Genomic DNA, 21,374 nt, shown 5'->3' with positions numbered 1-21,374 from the left:
TCCTTACAAAGACATCTATCGATGACTGATTTTACCTCTCGCTGCTTGAAAATATTTACTAGCAATGCCATAAACCTGATACATACATGGAAATTGTTGGGAGCTTGGTCAGGACTATAATGCTGATAATGAAGGACCTTTCAATCCAGCCACTGAATATTGGCAATCATTGTCACTTTCATGTTTTACTTTTGCAGAATGTTTTGGGTGGAGGGGTATATATACACATCATATCCTACATCATTTTCTCCGCGTATACTAGCGACATTCCAATAATTCATCCTTATCTTAGTCTGCAAATTTTCCTGGGCCGAGTATACTTCGTATTAATCTTCACTATGATTTTTCGAGATCTAGTTTCTTCCTGTCACCTTGTAATGTAGATACCGTTCGACACGAAATGTGAAAATCATTCAGAGTTTGCTTGATTTTCACATGTTGTTTTGATAAGACCTCAATTAATAATGAGAACCATGCATTATAGATATTAGTCCAGCTAAATGTGTTCAATCTATACTGTGCTTTTCAAATTCTGTGTACTCTGTTGACAACTTCTTTGCAAACTTGATGTTAAATGTTCTAAGAGTCCCCCTCCTTAAAAATCTTTCTCCAATATATTTCTTTTTATGGGAGGCAGGTAATACAATGCTTTCGAATAAACACAGTAAGGTGTTAAAAAAAACCTATATTAATGAAGGCATTGAGTTGTAATGCAAAATACAGCCAGTTTCACTTCTACCAAGTTAACTTGTTGCATGATGTCGTCACTAATTTCGTTAATTCCTAAATCCATATTTATGGTATTTTCTGCAAGTGATGTCATTTGTTGCTGTTATAGTACGCCCACACTCTAAGAGCTTCGCTTGGCGACTTGCCAAGAATAGTCGATTCGTGCTGAAGGGGAGAAAGAAATGAAGGACGTACGAATTGGTCGCCAACACGCGAAATCACGTGCTTTATAGGTAAAAACTTTCCAACTGTTATACAAGCAACATAGTTAACACTTTAAAAACTACAATGATCATAATGATATATTCTTGATAATCAGCATAAACTTGACGCCCCCTCCTCCCCGTGTACATGGTAATCTTGTGTATGGGAATTATTTGCAATTATTTCAAGGCTAACTTTTTGCAGCTAGCCTTGAAATAATTCGGCATGATTTCCAGTGCATCGGAGTTTCAACCAAATACTTTTCAAACAGACAAACCAGCCAGAGCTCGCATGCGTTTTCTTAGGCAAAAAAAAACTTGACTTTTTCAAGTATATTTTTATGCTTGGAAAACTTCAAATTTCCCATAAAGTTGTTGGGAATATACTTCCAACTTGCTCGGCATTAGACTTTCTCAGAATCGATCGCTTTATAGTAGATGTGTTCTTTAGACGTATTCTCACCGTGTAGGATTTGTGAAGCCGTAAACGACAGCAGTAATTTTTGGTGGACGATTCACACTTTTCCGCATTAACCTTCCGTATTTCGGTATTTCCCTTATTAACTGTAAGGAAGCTGATTGAAGAGTGTAATTAAATCGTTGCAACTGTGTAATAAACTTCCATCTAAATTTCAACAAACAAATACCACAAAAACTTAGAAAAAGGCAACGCTGCGCCTATCATAAAACGTTGTGATTGGTTTGGCGGAGTAGCGTGAATAAAACTTTCTATTATCTAACTTGTAAACATTTATTAAAGATAATAGCATGTCGTCGATACATGCTAACTTTTCACAAAATCATCGCATTTCCCAACTCACATGGTGGTCTTCGAAGAGTGATGTATTTATAAAGTAATCGATTTAAAAGAGCAAAAATAAAGTTAATTTCAACATTTTAAATTGTTTATTACTGGATAGAATCATAACTTCAATTCTGAAATTCATTTATTTAAATTTAGGAATTATTTTGATGCGTGATTGATTAAAAAATGAACCAATTTTATAGTAAACTTATATTCAGCTTTTGAATGGAACTATAATAATTAATGGATTGCTCCACGTTGGATAAATACTTCATTGAGAATGTTCGATGTTGAGTAATTGAAATATAACAAATTCAGCTTTTGCATTGTCGTTATATTTCATGCATCATTGTGTTTCGTGATATCTAAGGACAATAGTTTAAGATTGTAAAATAGGATGTTTAATGCTTCCTGGTTTTCCACCATTTTACAGCGTCACATACAGAGAAGTGATTTTAGTATGTTGGTTAACGCGTAGTTCTATCGTAGTTGAAGTATTAATTAATTAGTTGCTTGACCTTTCCTAGTTTGTAATTAGGTGCACGACCTTTTGTGAAACTTGCAGTGGAGTTCTGTAGATCAGTTTACGTAGGTCTGTGTCTAAATAAACTCGAAGAGCATCGTATAAATCAGAATACATTATAATGAAATGAGCCAGCGCACAAAACTAATAATGAATTCGCAGTGGTTTAAAAAAAAAAAAAAAATGGGGGGGGGGGGAGAGCAGAGAAAGAAATTGAGACATAATAATAAAAAGAAATATACGTATACAGGGTGATTCAAAATTCCACGTACAAACTTTAAGAGGTAGAGAACATCAAAATCAACCATTCAAATAGGAAAGCATGACCGGAAGGTTCTAACAGGGACACAAAGATACAGAAATGACACAAGGCAGTAAGTAGTGTAAAAAAACTTTGTTAGGCGTAACTGAACGGTTCGGTAGTAGTTGGATACATAATATGGTTTTACATCAGGTGCTCAAAGTTACGACCATTAGCAGCGATGCATGCCTGATACCGACGACGCATTGATTGCCGTACATTTTCGAAAATACCTGGAGTTTGATGGATATTAGCAGCGCCGATGGCGATTCTTGCCACAAGGTCCATGTCAGAAGCAACAGGCGTTTCGTACACCATGGCTTTAAGGGTTCCCCACAGAAAGAAATCAATGCTCGATAAATCAGGTGAGCGTAGGGCAATGCGACGGGTCCACCACGGCCAATCCATCGAGCCGTAAAGGACCTGTCCAAATACTGACTCACAGAAATGCCAAAATGGGCTGGAGTCCCGTCGTGTTGGAACCACATCTGCCGACGCACATTAATTGGAACACATTGTTCAGTAAATCCGGCAGAACTTCCTCCAGAAAGGTCCGATACTTCTGGGAGTCCAGTCGGGGTGGTAACACGTATGGGCCGACTAAACAGTTAGCGACAATGCCTGCCTATACATTAATGGCTAAGCGTTGTTGTGCAGCATGTGATAGCACAGCGTGTGGGTTCTCATGGGCCCATTGTGGTGATTGAAGACCCCTTCGCAGGTAGATGAAGCTTCATCCGCGAATAAAACACAAGTTGAAAAATCTGGGTCTATGGCACTTTTCTACAGAAACCACTGCTCGAATTCCACACGTCGAGGATAATCTTCGGCCATCAGTAACTGAACCCGTTGCAGATGAAATGGATGTAAGGACTCAGGGTGCAAAACGCGCAATACACTGGATGCAACACCTCCTCTTCCATGGCTGGATTTCGCGTCGATCGTGACCGCCCAATATCATGCCTGCGATCTCTGAATGATCCATAGTCACACAAATTCTGATCCAAATGCACAAATATTTGGTGATGCGGTACACGTCTGTTTGGGACGAGCCGCTGTACATTTGTACAGCGGCTCGTCCATTACTGTCATCTAACCTGTAAACGATGTGCATTTCTGCCATCTCAGTGTTCGTAAAATGACGCATGTTCTTCGTACGACGTCGAAAGCTTGAATGAGGTAGCCCTAATTGCTCACCTGGAGCGCTGGCGAACAGCGTCACCTATCACTTTTGGGTGGCGTTTCCGGTCATGCTTTCCTATGTGAATATGGTTGCTTTTGATGTTCTCTACCTCCCCTCAAAGTTTGTGCGCGGAATTTTGAACCACCCTGTATATGGTAATAGTATTTCTAATAGGTAAGTAAATCAGAAATGTTTGGAGGATATTGCAGTGTAAGATTATTCATTCATATGCTTTAAATAATTCGTTTATAATAAACAGATTATAAGCAACAGCGGTAGTTTAGTCAAAACCTAATAATAATAATAATAAAAAAACGGAGTTATCAATATCATAAAGTTCTCTTTATAGTCCATTCAAATAAAGAACTGGTCGTTTTTTTGTTTGTGTACATTCAGTATTTATAAGAAATTAGAGAATTTAGTTACTTACTTCATAAAAAACGGAAAACAGCTGCAAAAGCCTCAAAACATTATTTTCTATCCCCCCCTTTAACTAAAACGTATAAATGTAACTTTATAGAAAAAATGGCATCCATCATACAATACCCACACTCAAGAACAAAGACTACAAAAATATAAACATATGTTTATGCCCCCAATATAAACACTTCTTGCCAAGAACAGAGAAAGAAATATTAAGTTTTAAATTATTCAGAAATTAGTTAATTACCGTCCTTTTTATTTCATTATACAAAGTGCAGTATATGAGCTAGTTATGTGAGTTTTCTAAAAATAATTTTTATAAAAAAAGGCCTACTATATTATTGTTATCATCAGACCTCCATGGAGTCTAAGGACTCATCATGGGAGGTCCCATTGTCACCCACACAGATCTTCATGTCATGCCCAGGGCCATACTTACTTTTCTTGAGGCTGACAGAGTCTGAGATGCTAGAGTGCTCTGGAGCCCTTAAATTGGCCCTATTTTTTGGGATCTCCAGCTAGAGCTTCATGTGCATAAGTATGGTCCTGGCATGCCTTAAATGCATTCACCATCTCTGCACTCTCTAGACCAGAGCTTCCCAAGCTGTGTGTCACAACACGTTAGTGTGTCGGCTGCAATGTGAAGGTGTGTGTTGCGCGAACATAAAGCGTTAAACAGAATAATCGCTGAAAATTTCCACAGCAGAATCCATTTCACAAAGTACCGGTACAACTTTTAGTTAGCACCATCAAAATTATATATACAAACTATCTTTTAATTATTTTTAACCTTTAAGAATATTTCATATCAATATATTTCAATAAATAATGGAGAATAAATGCAGCCGAATTCATCCCTGTGATTTTATCATGTAGTAGTCGCTCGGTTCTTATTATCGTATTATTATTGTTCGACCAATAAAAATAAAGCGCACCACTTATTCATACAAATGTTATTATTGATGTTTATTCTAACTGCAACGTGAATAAACGAAGAGCTGGTGCTTGTATTTTATGTTTAGTTACTGTTAAAGTTTTACAATAAATTTGCACAGTTTTATTTATCAAATTGGTGTTGAATTACCCGTAAAATGGATAAGTTTCTAATTAATAAAAGAAAAGCTGAAGGTGACGTTTGTGATGAACAAAATGTATCGACTATAGAGGAAGCTACACAAGAATCAACTGTTGAACGGTCTGCATTAATACGGACCACGTGACCCATGAGAGGCACATCAGACTGAATTACTGTGCCGCGAAATTATGTTTGTCTAAAAAGTGTGTCACCAACATGAAAAGTTTGGAAAGCACTTCTCTAGACTCTCAGGCAGTACATTCTAACCACACACCACTCTGTACAAAAATTTTACTCTATGAAAAATTTCATCCACATTAATCTGGTAATAATCCCTGAACAACTTATGTCTCCATCATATCCCCCCCCCTTCCTACTCCCCTATCCATATTGCTATTCATCATATCCCCCCCCCCCCCTTCCTACTCCCTCATCCACTAGCATATTGCAGTACCTCAATCTCTGGACCTTTTCTAGTATCTCTTCATACTTTTAAAACTCTGTGACCAAATCTGTGCATAATAATCCATATGCAGCCTGATCAAAGCCTTCATACCAGATAAGAAGATAATAAGGGAATCTAAGGGAACTTATATGATGAAACCATAATATCCTTACTTCTACATAGTAGTGTCCTATTGCCATAATTCTCCGCACTGTCCTTACAGTTTTAGCAATGTGTCTCCAGAAATTTAGGTCCTTGTCTGATATCACCCTCACATCCCTCTGCATTCCAGCTTGGTTTTCTAAATTTTAAAACATTACACTTTACTGAACTGTTAATAATTAATGTATAATTACATTGTACTGAACTGTTAACCCTACTTATTTAATCATTAACCCAGTCCAGTGTGTATAGGGGGATATGATGGAGTTCGTTAGGGATTATTACCAGATTAATGCGAATGAATAAGGATGAGATTTTTCATAGAGCAAGTTTTTGGAGGAAAATGGAGATAAGCTGTTACCTTTGTTAGTTGACATTCCAGTGTTACTGTCATCTAGTATTTTATGTTCATGTTGAAATATAATTTTTTGCATATGTTTGTTTTTATGCTGAAAGTTGTACAATAGTTTCATCTTTTTAACAGCACAGTTAAGGCCTCCCAGAATTACAGAACATCCAGCTGACCTTCTAGTCCGAAAGCATGAACCTGCCACTCTTAATTGTAAAGCAGAAGGAAAGCCTCCCCCTGCAATAGAATGGTATCATGATGGAATAGTGGTCCACGATACTCCAAATCGTTTGGTTCTTCCCAGTGGTGCCCTTTTCTTTTTGCATGTTATTCATTCTAAGAAGGAACAAGATACTGGAACTTACTGGTGTGTAGCACGTAATGAAGTTGGACGAGCAAGAAGTAGGAATGCTACACTTGAAATAGCTGGTAAGTGGTTGATTTTTTCTTCTTTATGGCTGTAAAAATCAATTTCTTCTAACATTAGAATACCGATATCTATAAATTTAACATGAATTTTGAGAAATACTCAAACTTAACTTTTCAAAGGGATTGTTTAAAGACTATATAAAAGCTTATTTATTTTACGTAAAGTGTCTGGTGTAATCTCTGACCTATGAAAAGTTTTGCATGATTCATTTTAAATGATAATGCATTCTAGGCTTTTCAAAGTGCAGTGTAATTAATATTAATGAATTAATAAAAAGTACTGTAATATTCTGAAGCTAGTGTACAAATAAAAACAGACAAAAACACAAGATCAAGAGTTCTGAATATACTTATGGACTCTAACTACACATGGGTGAGGAATTGGTTGCCATGAAAGTGGATGAAATGTTACAGGAGATTACTGAAGATATCATATTCAGACTATATGAAAAATTAACATTCAAAAAAAAAAAAAAAAGAAAAAAAGAGAGGAGATACATGATATGTAGGGTACTAGAGAAAATATAATTATGAGAATAAGAATAACACAAAAGAGATGTTTGGAGATACAAATACTACAGACAGGTATTTTGAATTGAAAAGATTGATTATACACATAATGTATTCCTAAACAAATCTAGTGCATGTCTCCAGGATTCTATAAGTAAAATTGAATAATACAATGTAACAAATCTAGCATGAAAATCAGGGATTAAAAAAAAAAAAATTAAAATATGAAAATAAGCAGCAACATTGAAAACTTCAACCGTATTCTCAACGGAGAAGAGAATTTATTATTATTAATTATTACCCAAGACCCCATGGAGTCAAAGACTCATCTATGTGGTCCTTTTATCATACACACATCTCATCATACCATGCTTTAAACACACTCAAATTCTCTGCAGACACCACACTCTCAGGCCAGGCATTCCAATCATTCACAACTCTGCATGAAAAAAACGTACTTCTCACTCCCCTACTCACACCCTCTTTATACAGTTTCCAGGGATGACCTCTGGTTCTCTCCTGATCTCCCGTTAATTTCTGTAGAACCTCTCCAGCATTGATCATATAAGAACCCCTTACTAACTTGTAGGTCACTATCATATCTCCCCTCTTCCTCCTGTCCACAAGACTCTACAAGTTGCATCTTCTCAATCTTTCCTCATACTTGACATTCCAGAGGTTAGAAACTGCCTTAGTCAGTCACCTCTGGACCCTTTCCAACATCTTTTCATCCTTCTGAAAACCAGGTGATCAAATCTGGGCACAATAGGTGTGGCCTAATCAAAGCCTTATACAATGGAACAAAAATCTCCCTACTTCTACAAGTCAGTGTCCTCTGCATCATTCCCAGAAGCCTTTGTGTTGTCTTCAGAATTTTGACTATGTGTCCCCTAAATTTCAGATCCTTATCCACTATCACCCCCAGATCTCTTATTTCCTCCACCACCGAAAATATATCCTCACCAAGCATAAATTCTGCATCCCATTTTTGTTTTCTAAATTTTAAAACTTTACATTTTGCAACATTGAACTCACATTCCCATTCCCGTGCCCAATCACTCAATTTATTCAAGTCTTCCTGTAAGGTCACAGCGTCTTCTCTACTCTTCATGGTTTTTCCCAACTTTGCATCATCTGCAAACAACTGAACATCTCCATCCAAATCTTCACCAATATCATTAATATTCAAGTTAAAACAGCAATGGCCCTAAAATAGACTCCTGAGGCACACCATTAGTAACTTTCCTTTTCCTGGATATCACTTTCCCCATACAGTTTGTTGATACCTATCAGATTGTCAGTCTCCAATCCAATGCACCAATCTAATATCCAACCCCATCCACTCCAGTCTGATTATCAACTTATCATCTGGTAATCTATCAAAAGCCTTTGCAAAATCTAAGTATATTACTGTGTATCCTTCTCCTCTGTCCATGGAAGCAGTCACCTTATTGTAATAGGTAAGTAGATTACTGAATAATTTTCTCCCTTTAGCAAATCCATGCTGTCCATCAAAGATAGTTTTGATCAAAGATTAGAGGCCACAGATATGAGAATTCTGAGAAAAATTAGAAGGGTGAAGATGACATCAATTGCAGAATCATATTAAAAATGAAGGTATTAGGAAGAAATTTGACATTGTTATCTTTCAAAAATCTGTAAGCAGAGCTAATCTAAGGTGAACTTTTTTAAGTGACCATACAGTCACATAAACAGAAAATCGTATAGCAAAACAGTCATTTTTTGATGCCAAGATGGCAGAAAAAAGACCAACAGACTTAAGATCTGGGTGGATTGATTCAGTCAGAAGTGCCCTCGAAAACCAGAATATGAAATATGACAATATTGGAGTGCTGAGAAGTAATATACTAATTTGGAGGAAAATTATTAATAGGAATTAGTAATAATATAAACAGGGCCGGCGGAAGTGGGTATGCAGGTGCCGCTACGAAGGGGGCGCTGCCGCCGGGACATGGTTCATAAGTTCATTTTTAAAAAACAAAATTTTTATAATAAAAACAAAAAATTCTTAGAATGATCAATATTAAAATAAATAAGGCCGGATACACCGAATAAAAATTTAAAAAAATTGTATATTGCCGCCTCTTTGATCAGCCGGCTGTTTACAATTTTGCAGCGAGAATGTCTGCAGAATGTTGTGTCTACTGCAGTCTATCTAAAGTGAAACGGTGAACGGTTTTTATGCACAGAAACGAATTTTCATACAAAACATTTGTTGCTAGTTAACCAGTCATATGGTACGCATCTCAGGCTATGACAGTAGCGCAGTGCGGACTATTATTTCGTCTCTGTGTCGTGTTGTGTAATATGTTACTCATCTCAGTAGACTACTGACAGTAGCGCAGTGCGGACTATTATTTCGTCTCTGTGTTGTGTTGTGTAATAATTTCTTGTGGGTATAAAATAGAAATGAAATCAAAAATTAAACAAAAGTTATCTGGAGCACAAAATCGTAAGCGTCATGCTGCGAAAGAAGCAGATATTAAGAAACAAACTGGGGCTCTTAATAAATTTATTAAAATATTCTGATGCAGATTGTAACCAACTCGATACATCAGAAATCAGAGTTGATGAACCATGCACATCATCCAGTTTGCATGAAAGTACTATTGCAACTATTGAACAAGATAATAAGACGCATGATTTAAGTGAAAAACAGTTAAGAGAAAATTTAGTTGTAGTTGACCACAAAATTAACACGTTGTTAATCTGTAAATTTAGAGGATCCAGGTGAATGGGAAAATATTGATGAAAAATTACAAGTTGGTTTAATTGAAATGGGGCCTGTTCAAAAGAAAAAATATAATATATCCCAGAGATACATATAGTCGTAAATTTGGCGACACATATTATAATAGAAAAATGGAAAACGGGAAGCTCGTGCCAAGAACATGGCTCATTTTTTTCGAAACTTTAAAAATCTGTTTTTTTGCTTTTGTTGCAAACTTTTCGCACCTACTGAATCAAGTAGTCTTGTAGAAGGTTATAACATTGGAGAAATGTAAGTACAACTTTGCATAGACATGAGACTATTTTAACTCACATGAAAAATTTCTTAAAATGGAAGGAACTTGATAAAAATTTAAAAAACAAAACTACTATTGATTGCCAGACTCAAAGCATGTATGAAATGGAAATGAAACATTGGACGAGTGTTTTAGAACGCTTGATTGAAATTATAAAATTCCTTGGTAGCCAAAATTTAGCTTTTCGCGGATCATCTGATTAATTATATGAAAGGAATAACGGCAATTTTTTAAAATTAGTCAAACTGTTTGCGAAGTTTGATCCTGTTATGGAAAATCATGTTGAAAGGGCCCTACAATGAAACAATAGATACACTATTTGAGTGAAGACAGTCAAAATGAAATATTGGAAACTAAGTAACGCAATCAGGGATACAATTTTATTATCAATTCGAAAATCTAAATATTATTCCATAATTTTCGACTGCACACCTGATGCAAGTAAAACAGAACAAATGACCATTATTATTCACTTTGTTTCCTGTGACAATGGAATTGTCAAGATCAGAGAATGCTTTTTAGGTTTTGCAGATATATCAGATTTCACAGGACGTGGTTTATGTGCAACAATAATGGAACAACTGGAAAAATGTAACATTCCCATTGAAGACATGCAAGGTCAAGGGTATGACAATGGGGAAAATATGAAAGGGTAAAAATATGGGCTCCAAAATTTGCTTTTGAACAAAAAAAAAAAAAAAAAAAAAAAGATTCGAGCTTTTTACGTGCCATGTGCTGCTTATACTCTAAATTTAATCATTAACGATGCAGCCAAAGCGAATGCAGATACAATTAGTTTCTTTGCAATTATTCAAGAAATATACAATTTCTTTTCATTCTCTTACAAACATTGGGCAATCCTTTTAAAATTCGTAAAAAATTAACATTGAAACAGCCATCAGAAATGCGATGGGAAAGTAAAATTAATGCAATCCGCCCTCTACGATATCAGTTAGGAGAAATTTATGATGCACTTTTTGAAATTTTAAATAATGAAAATTTTAATAAAGAAACAGCATGAAGCACAAACATTATGTGCTAAAATAAAGGACTACAAATTTATTTGCTCTCTTATAACTTGGCATGATTTACTTAACAGAATAAACCCTGTGAGTAAAATGCTTCAAAACAAAAATATGAACATTACACTTGCTTTAGAATCTATCGAAACTTAAAAATATTCTTACAAGAGTATCAGTCAGATACAAATTTTAAAGAAGTTCTAAAAACGGCAAAAGAACTGAGTGAAGAGGTGGATGGAGAACAAGAATTTAAAACTGGTACTGAAGTTCGACGACGAAAGAAGACACAACAATTTGACTATGAGCATTACGATGAAACGCCACTATCACCAGAAGATAAATTTAGAGTGAATGTGTTTTATACACTTCTAGAAGTTGCAGTGTGTTCATTAATAGAACGTTTTGAACAACTAAAAACATATTATGATAATTTCAATTTCTTGTATAGATTACTACAAATTAATAACAAAGATTTACGAAAAAATTGTGACAATTTAGAGATTCTCTTGAAGGACGGCAGCAGTAAAGACGTAAATGCAATAGAACTATTATATAAGACGAGTTATGTGCTTTCCAGGATATTTTGTAGAAGGATAATTTAAATATTCAAAACCCTTTCGATATTTGTAATTTATTGTGTCCAATAATTTATCTTTCCCTAACTTTTCAATTGCTTTAAGAATACTATTAACTGTACCTGTTAGTGTAGTGATTAAGGAATGTTCCTTTTCCAAGTTGAAATTGATTAAAACCTACTTAAGAATAAGTATGTCACAAAAAAGGCTTGTTAGTTGGTGTTAATAGCTATTGAAAATGATATATATGTGCGGAATTAGACATTAAGACCATTATTTCTAATTTTGTGAATATGAAATCAAAAACCCTAAAATTTTAATTTAAAAAAATTCAACTATATTTATGTAATTTAATTTATTTTCTGTTATTTTGTAAAGATGTTTTTTTTTTGAATACTTATATTCTTCCTCTTCTTCTTCTGCAGCTTCTCCCACTTAAGTGGGGGTCACTGTTGATGATCAGTCTCCTCCACATCCTCCTGTCTTGGGCTGTCACCACATTCAAGTTCTTCATCCTCAAGTCCTCTTCTACCAGCTCCCTCCATCTCTTCTTTGCTGCCCATGCTTCCTCCTTCCTTGTAAATCCATCTGCATGACCCTTCTTCCCACATATTCGTCCTCCCTCCTCATCACATGACCAAACCATCTCAACCTTGCCTCCTGTATCTTCGCTCCTAAGTTCATAACTTTCACTGTTCCCCCTCACATAGTCATTTCATAGACAATCCTTTCTGGTCACACTGCACATCCACCTAAGCATTCTCATCTCTGCTACTTCCATCCTGCTGATGTTATTTTTTCTCAGGGCCACAGTTTCTATAGCATACATCATAGCTGGCCTCACTACTGTCCTATAGATTTTGCCTTTCAGATTGATCGGCATATCGCATAACACTCCAGCCATCTCCCTCCAGTTCCTCCAACCCGCTTGTATCCTGCATCCCACTTCCTTCTCAGCTCCTCTATCTTCTTCCACTGTTGAACCTAAATATCTAAAGTCCCTCACCTTCCTGATGACATTTTTTCCAGCTCCAGATCTCTCTCCTGGTCGCCGCCCACTCTGCAACACATATACTCTGTCTTCTTCTCAGTCTCATACCTCTCTCTTCCAGTACTTTTCTCCATCTTTCCAGTTTAGTTCCCACTTCTTCTCTTGAATCTACACACAGCAAGATGTCATCTGCATATAACATTGTCCAAGGCACATCTTCTCTCACCTCCTCCATCACCACCTCCATCACAATGTTAAACAGAAATGGACTTAATGATGACCCTTGATGCAAGCCAACTGTTACTTGAAAACTTTCTGTCTGTCCCAGACAGGTCCGAACACTTGTCTTCACATTTCTGTACATCTCCCGCACCAACCTGACATGTTTCTCCGGAACCTACTTCTCCCTCAGACACCTCCAGACTTCTTGCCTTGGCACTCTATCGTATGCTTTCTCCAGATCAATAAATGCCAGATGCAGCTCCCGTTGTTTCTCTCGAAACTTTTCCATCATCTGCCGTAGCCCAAAGATAGCATCTGTTGTTGATCTACCAGGCATGAAGCCAAATTGTTTCTTTGCAATCTCCACCTCCTTCCTCAATCTTCCATCAAGAACCCTTTCTAGGATTTTCATTGTGTGGGATATCAACTTTATTCCTCTGTAATTTTTACAGTCTTATGCATCCCCCTTTACCCTTATAGATTGGTAATGGGGATGTACATATTAAATTTAAACTTATATTAAATGTTCTATTTCTTTCTGAATTCTTTTCTTATTTTCTCATCTATCTTGAGTTTCTTTTATTTTCCTAAAAGATAGTTCCACTTGTAAAAATTTTTTAATAATTTTTATAAGTTACTAAATTCTTAATAACTTGTAAAATGCAAGAATTTTTTAAAGTTTAGTTGAAATAAATTTTAACTTTAATTAAAATTCATTTTAATTTTGTTAGCGATTCGGGTCGGTGAGAAGGCTATAATCCCTGTATCATTATATTCAACGATTAAAGTGAAGTGGCTTTATCAAAATTTGCTTTAACGTTTGAGAATTTTTTGAATATTCAGGTTTTTAATGATTATCCTGCCTAGTCAACACCTCCGGTTCGTTACATTTAGCGAACCAATGTGTGGCTGTTCTGTCAAAATTTATTTAAGAAATTTCAAATAATTTAAATTTTTATTATCGTAAAAGAACCACACACACCCGGATCATTACAGGGGCGCTTAGATAGAAATTGCATGCAGGCGGCAAAGACCCTAGCACCGGCTCTGAATATAAACATAATCATGTAGCAGCACTTTCATAGTATCCTGCCATAACTCTTGTGGATGCATATTAAGAAATTGATGGTGATGAGAAACTGATGGGAAATGCTTATGAGCTCTATGATATGCTCAGTGAACCCGAAGGACTATGTATATGGTTGGAAGACGAATGGACACACACACACACAGATAGAGAGAGAGGGAAATGGGCTGCATATGTTATTTTTAAGTATGTAATAGTAATAATAAACAGCCTAGTCAAAGACATTGCCAGTTCCTTTGCTCATTCTCATAAAACTCAAACTGATATCCCATGTAATTCCACAACCACATTTGCATTGGGATTCTGCAGTATCCTAAGTATTTCCAATTCATACACCTCTATTCTCTCATCAGTCCCTATCATTTCTGTCATAACAACATCCTCACTGATAATAAGCCCTTACAAAATTATTTTATGAAGTAAATGTTTCACAGTAAGCCGTTGCTACTAAGCAGCACATAATGTATAGTTCCTTATTATATATTCTGTGTGACTGCAATTTTGAATAGAGATATAGCCTAAACACGTAGAATATATGTTTATATTTCTAGTCCTTTTTTCATATAATTATAGTTTATTATTAATAGCAGGACAAAATAAGAGAAACTTCCATTCTTTTTTTTTTTTTTTTTTTATTTGAAGAAGAAAAAAACAGCATTGATATATACAGGAAATGGTTGATATCAATTATTGCATGTAAACCTAAATCTATTATCAGCCTAGAAAAAGAAATGCCAGATTTTTTTTTCCCAATAATATTGTCTGATTATGGTTAAGATCCCTTTCAGTTATTTTGTTCAAAAAATCTTTATTGAAGATAATTATTACAAAGGTATTTATTTAAAAGTTTGCTCTTCCTTCTAAAGAATGTCTTGTTTATTTATAATTCTATTTATAAATCATTTTGCACAATGTTACAGTTTCTGCACTTGCATGGTTTGATTTACAAAAAAAACAAATCCTGACATTTATAATAATGTGTTGTCTAGTTTGCCCCACCCTGATTTGAAAGATGTATGCATTATGAATTGAAACGAACAGTTTTGAAACAAGTTAACATGCTGCAAAAGCTGTGTCAGTTTTTAATGTCATTCTTATGTTTATTTCAGATTTTCAGTTGCTGAACATTTCAAATAATTCTGATGTATGCTTTATTTTGAAAAACCAAAAAAAGAAAGAAAGAAAGAACATTGTAAATAATATATCATTCTGAAATGATCACTCAATTAAAAAAAAACAACAATGTATTTTTCTTCTTATTATTATTATTTGGTATTTTCTTGCAGTGCAAAAGAAGAAATCACTGCACATTTGAAAAATGCATTGACTGCTAGTTTAGGTGCATGACATTTTTGAAGTAGCTATTCTGTTATTTTATACTAAAATCTATGTGTACATACTTTGAAATGATTTTCAATTGTCTTGTGAACAGTTTTGAAAATAAATTATAATCTGAAATATCTGTAAGTTGAATATGTGGGTATCTCCCCCCTCCCAAAAAAAAGCACTTATGTAATAGGTACACTTAAAAAAAATTCTTATCCCTCTATAAATTTTTAATAATTATTATTATTATTACTATCCAGGCCTCCATGGAGTCAAAAGACTCATCGTGAGAGGTTGTTTTTAGGAAACACAAAGTTTATCATACTACTCCTTGAACCCACTGACCGTTCCTGCTCCAACCACTCTCTCTCAGGCAATGCATTTCAAAATTCAACCGTCCTCCATACAAAGAAACCACTCCTCACCCTCTTGCGCACAGCCTCCTTTCGTAACTTCCAGGGATGGCCCCTTGTCATCGCTCCTTCCTGCCGTTCCACCAAGTGAAAGAACTCTCCAATGTCTATCCTGTAACTGCTGCTCAACAGTCTAAAAGTCTCGATCATATCACCTATCCTTCTTCTATTCACCAAATTCTGCAGTCCACATTCCTGCAGTCGATCCTCATATTGTACAGTCCTGAAACCATCTTTGTTATCTGCTCTATATCCTTTCTGCAGACAGTTTATCCCCTTCAATCTTGGGGAATGAAGAAATTATTTTGATATAAATACTGTATCTATGTGTAAAAGAAATATCAGTATTTCTGTTTAGGATATCAGCTAATCAATCAATGAATTGGAAATGAAATGAATACTGCACTACCACTTGAGGTTCTTTAGTGTAACTTCTGGGGAAGAGTTCTTTCTCAATAGGAGTGAGAATAATCTAGCTTTTAGATTACAATCTGAAAAATTATTATGCAGTATTTCTAAGACTGCATTTTTCAGAAATGGCAAACCAGCAGCATAAAAGTAGTAATATTTGGATTTTTTTTTTTTTTCAGAAAAACAAAATGTAACAATACTTAACTTTCTTTTTTTTGGAGCATTAATATAAACAATTTTCTATAATGAAATTTACTTCTGGAACTTAATAATTTCAGCAAACAGCTGAACAACTTAGTATAAATAGGAAGCTCTGTAGATTGCAAAGGAATTGTCTGGTACAATAGTATTATTGCCATATTTCTTTTATCAAAATGGTAAAATGCAGTAATATATTTTGACTCCTGTTTGTGAAAACTTTCAAAACAGTAAAAAATTAGACAGAGTAGTTATTTCTATTTCAGTTCTAGGACCAGAGTAGGGGGATACAATTCGAAATCTTCAAAATGAGCATAAATTTGGAATCAGTCTGTATAGGATATGTTTCATATATTTTCACCATATCCCATCTACAGTTGTTAAGCACTGGATGTCATAGGAATATCACTGGATATAAATTTTTGATATTAAATCTAACAATTGGAAAGCAAGTGATGCATGTTAACATCATTTTTTTGTTCATAAAAACAGAAACTCGTTTATAAAAGTGAAGTGGAATAATCCAAATAATGATATTTTGCAAGGAAAGAAAACAAAACTTCATATTTATTTCAATAAATGTTATTTGAAAACATTATTTATAAATGTGTGTTGATGCTGGTAGAATGGCCTCAAAGACACAGGGATTGTATTGTTATGTTTGTACACAAATGTAAGGATTATTTGAAACAAGAGCCGAGTTTGTTGCAGTGGTTGAGTCAGTATGCCCAAAGATATTTGGAATAAGTGAAACTTGGTTGTCTGAGGAGGATGTGATGTTGGGAATAGAAAGAAGGATATATAATATTTTCTGGAAGGATAGAAATGTGAAAAGAGGAGGAAGAGTGCTGGTTATGATTGCACAGCACTGTGCAGAGTAAATAGAGTAGGAGTGAAATGGATGAACAGTAAAATTAAGCAAGCTGTGCTGGAAAAGAAAATGTTATGGAGTGGGTACAAAACAGCTGGTGGTGATCAGATCCCTACAGAGTGTAAAGTGCAAGCTTTATACTCTTCAGGGCTTCAAGAAAGAAAAGGTGCAGTATGAGAGGAGAATGGCTGGTATGGCCAACATTATCTCAAGGGAATTTTTCCACTACATGGCAAACAAGAGAAAGAATAATTATGCAGTTTTACACTGGTGGATAGTCATAGCAGCAGAATAACAGTTGCATAGGATATAGTGGAATTATTGAACAAGCACTTTATCAGCATATATCATACTGGTGTAAATGATTGAGTGCAATATATAGAAGGGAAGCAAGTATCAGGAGAATTGGAAGTGAAAGAATCAGAGGTGTACTGGATGACATATCACCACGTATTCTTAAGGAATGTGCATCACAGTTTTCTATGCCCTTGACCTGATTATGTAGTGAAAGTCTCACAGTAGGTAGGGCTCCTAGGGAGTGAAAGAAGGCAGATAGTACCACTCCACAAGCATGGTTCTAGTACAGACGTTTCCAATTATAGACCAGTCTGTTTAACTACAGTTGTGTGTGTGTCAAGGTGTTGGAGAGATTGGTTAGGAATAGAAAATGGGATTTACACATCCATGTTGACAATCATTCTTTATGATTGTCATGGATGTGTAAAGGGCAGGTCCTGTTTTAGCAATTTACTTGCATTTTATGATAAGGTAACACGTGTGTTAGATAAGGGAGAATCATATACAGTGATATTCTTGGACTTTGCAAAAGCATTTGATAGATTACCACATGCTAAGTTGGTGTACATGCTGCAGAGGATGGGAATAGATATGTATTGGAGATTGCCTCTCTGAATGATACCAGTAAGTTGTATGGTGGAGCATTGTCTTAAAAAAGGAGAGTAACCAGTGGCATACCCAGGGTTCTGTTCTTGGTACCCTGCTATTTAACTCTTTTGTAAACGATATATTATGTGGACTGACCGGAGGTCTTCAATTGTTTGCTGATTATGCAAATTTGAGAAGAATTATAAGTAGCACTGTTGATATTAATTCCCTTCAGGAAGATTTGAGTAGACCTCTGACTTGGACAAAGGAGTGGGGTTGTAGTTTTAATATCGATAAGTGCAAGATGTTGCATTTTGAAGTGCCAAAATATAAGGCTGTGTACTGTATCGGCAGTGCCATACTGTAGGAAGTGGATGACATTAGAGATTTGGGAGTGATGGTTGATATTAGACGTTTAGGGGGCATATTGCTAGCATTGCAAAGGCTGCACATTGTAGTGCTGCTATGATAAGAAGTACTCTAACATGAAGGGATAAGGAAGTGGTTGCCACTGTATAAAGCACAAATCTCTCAAAGTGTGGTCAGATCACACTTGGAGAGAGAGGTTGAAGAGATGTGGATTACAGAGTTTAGTAGATAGGAGGAAGGGAGGTGATATGATAGAGACATTTAAGTTGGTGAGAGGATTTTATCAGATTAATCCAGAGGGGATTATAAAAAGAGTAGAAGGTGAGAGAGAGAAAAACCAATGGTAATCCCTGGAATTTGTGCAAGAGTGCAGTGAAGAGGGGTGCCAGGAGATTTTTTACTTGCAGAATTGTCAGTAAATGGAATGCATTGCCAGAATGTGTCATTGATGCAAGGAGTGTTAAGAATTTTAAGATTTGGTATGATAAATATGTTATCAGTTGAATGATAAGTTTGCCGACACATGGAAAAAATGAAATTTATGGAGTTACTAAAGAATAATTAACTGAGGCAGCATGTGATGGAAAGTAACGGGTTTCAGAGTGCTAGTTCTAGTAATTGTATCAGAATATTTATATCAGAGTATTTGTGTGTAACCAAGATGATCAGATTGCTGTTAATTGGTAAGAATGATCATATGGTCTTGATCTGGGAGTGGCTAAATATGTGGAATTTTTAATTAAGAGGGGGGGGGGATATATGAGGCCGGTCTGAAAAGTTCAGTGAATGGTCCGATATCTCATCTGACAGACGAACATAAAGCAAAATGGATGGAAACCTCTGGAGATTTCATTACCATGTGTGACCAGGAGCGTCATGAATGGCACGTGTTTTGTAGACGTGGTGGCAATCCAAGAACATATGACATTGGTTCTGCGATTCATTCCTAAAGAGGTCTTTGCTGACAGTTTCCAGAAGCTCTATGAACATTGCCAAAAGTGTGTTGTGAATGATGGTGATTGTTTTGAAGGCCAATAAAGGTAATTTGTTTGTATCTTCTGTTTTGTTTGTTTTCTGATACCATTCACCGAACCTTTTAGACGCACCTCATATATACAGGGTGGTCCAAAAGTCATGTGATGAAGTTAAAATGTGAATAACTTTTTTTATGATTACCGTATTTAATCAAATATAACTCATCCTCATGTATATCTTGCACTTCTATTTTTACTTTACAAAAAAGAAATTAAAAAGTTTTATATATACCTTGCACAGAAAAAAGATTAAAACTTTAAGAAATAGATAGTGAATGCTGTTATGGCAGTTTCAGATATTTGAATTTGGTTGAAGAGAATCAGCATTTTAACTCAACAGTCATCTGCTTGCCTTTTTGTTGAGTTGCGCAATCTTTTGTCAATACACCGCACCAATCGTGTAAATAATGTTAATAATTAAAATTTAAATGCATTCATTTTATAAATAATGTGAACAATTATAAATTATAATGAATACTGAGAATTTAATTATAAATGTCCATTTAATTTTTGCATGAAAAACTTTAGTTTCCGAAAATCCCTGCATATATCTTGCACCACAGTTTTTTAACTTTAATTTTGGGGAAAAAAGTGCGAGTTATATTCGAGTAACAATATTAATTTTTTTTCATTTTACTTTATTTTTTTTCAAGCATTCTAAGGCACATTTGAGAAATTAATCATGGAAACTCACAACCCAACAATGAACCCAAAACCATGTCCTTTTATTTTGAAAATCAGCATTTGATAATTCTAACACAAAGAGCACATGTAATTTTATTAAGATCAGCAATTAATTGGCCATCTTGTTCTCCAGATCTGATTGCTCCTGACTTCTTCCTATAGGGTTATATGAAAGAAAAGGTGTATGTGAACAAACCACAGATATTCCAACAATTGAAGGAGAACATTCATTCAGAAATTAGGGCACTGCAGTCAGAAATTAACAACTGTCATGGAACATGCAGTAGAAAGGGCCTGTCTTTGTTAAGCTGAAAAAGGACGGCATTTACACAATGTGGTTTTTCATAACTAATAAAAAAAAATTCAGGTTCTGTACTTCATTACAACAAAAAATAAAAAATAATAATTAATAAATAAAAAAGTTATTAAATATTATTATTATTACCCAAGTCCCCATGGAGTCAAAGACTCATCTGGGAGGTACTTTTATCATACACACAGCTCATCATACCGTGCTTTAAACACACTCAAATTCTCTGCAGACACCACACTTTCAGGCAAGGCATTCCAATCATTCACAACTCTGCATGAAAAAAACCTAACTCTCACTCTCCTATTCACACCCTCTTTATACAGTTTCCAAGGATGACCTCTGGTTCTCCCCTGATCTCCCACTATTTTCTGTAGAATCTGTCCAGCATTGATCCTATAACAACCCCTTACTAAGTTGTAGGTCTCTATCATAATATCCCCTCTTCCTTCTGTCCACCATACTCTGCAAGTTGCATCTTCTCAATCTTTCCTCATACTCAACATTCTAGAGGTTAGAAATTACCTTAGTCAGTTGCCTCTGGAATTAGGTTTCTTTCCAACATCTCTTTGTCCTTCTGAAAACCAGGTGACCTAATATGGGCATAATAGTCCAGGTGTAGCCTCATCAAAGCCTTATACAATGGAACAAGAATCTCCCTACTTCAATAAGTCAGTGTCCTCTGCAACTCTACAGGAAAAGAGATGGAAGGATATGGTGTGTTTCATGAGGATAGAAGGAATAAAAAGGGAGTGGGTTGAAATTGCAAGGGTTGGAGATTGATATTGCACG

The 21,374-nt window shown here is 35.5% G+C and overlaps 1 protein-coding gene across 3 annotated transcripts in view; it reads left to right on the top strand.

The window, feature by feature from the left end:
• Positions 1–21,374, top strand: part of LOC150107214 (roundabout homolog 1-like) — a 742,051-nt gene that overhangs the window by 217,874 nt on the left and 502,803 nt on the right. For all 3 annotated transcript variants that reach the window (XM_090391071.1, XM_090391072.1, XM_090391070.1), the window contains exon 2: positions 6,334–6,627. In XM_090391071.1, the coding sequence (XP_090247197.1) occupies positions 6,334–6,627 (294 nt within the window). The remainder of the gene's footprint in view (positions 1–6,333; positions 6,628–21,374) is intronic.

This window comes from Typopeltis vanoorti, chromosome 4 (assembly GCF_054136105.1).
Source record: "Typopeltis vanoorti isolate ZY-2024b chromosome 4, IOZ_Tvanoo_1.0, whole genome shotgun sequence".
Taxonomy (NCBI): domain Eukaryota; kingdom Metazoa; phylum Arthropoda; class Arachnida; order Uropygi; family Thelyphonidae; genus Typopeltis; species Typopeltis vanoorti.
The sequence above is the reverse complement of the archived record's forward strand: the minus strand, read 5'-3'. Positions and strand labels throughout refer to the sequence as shown.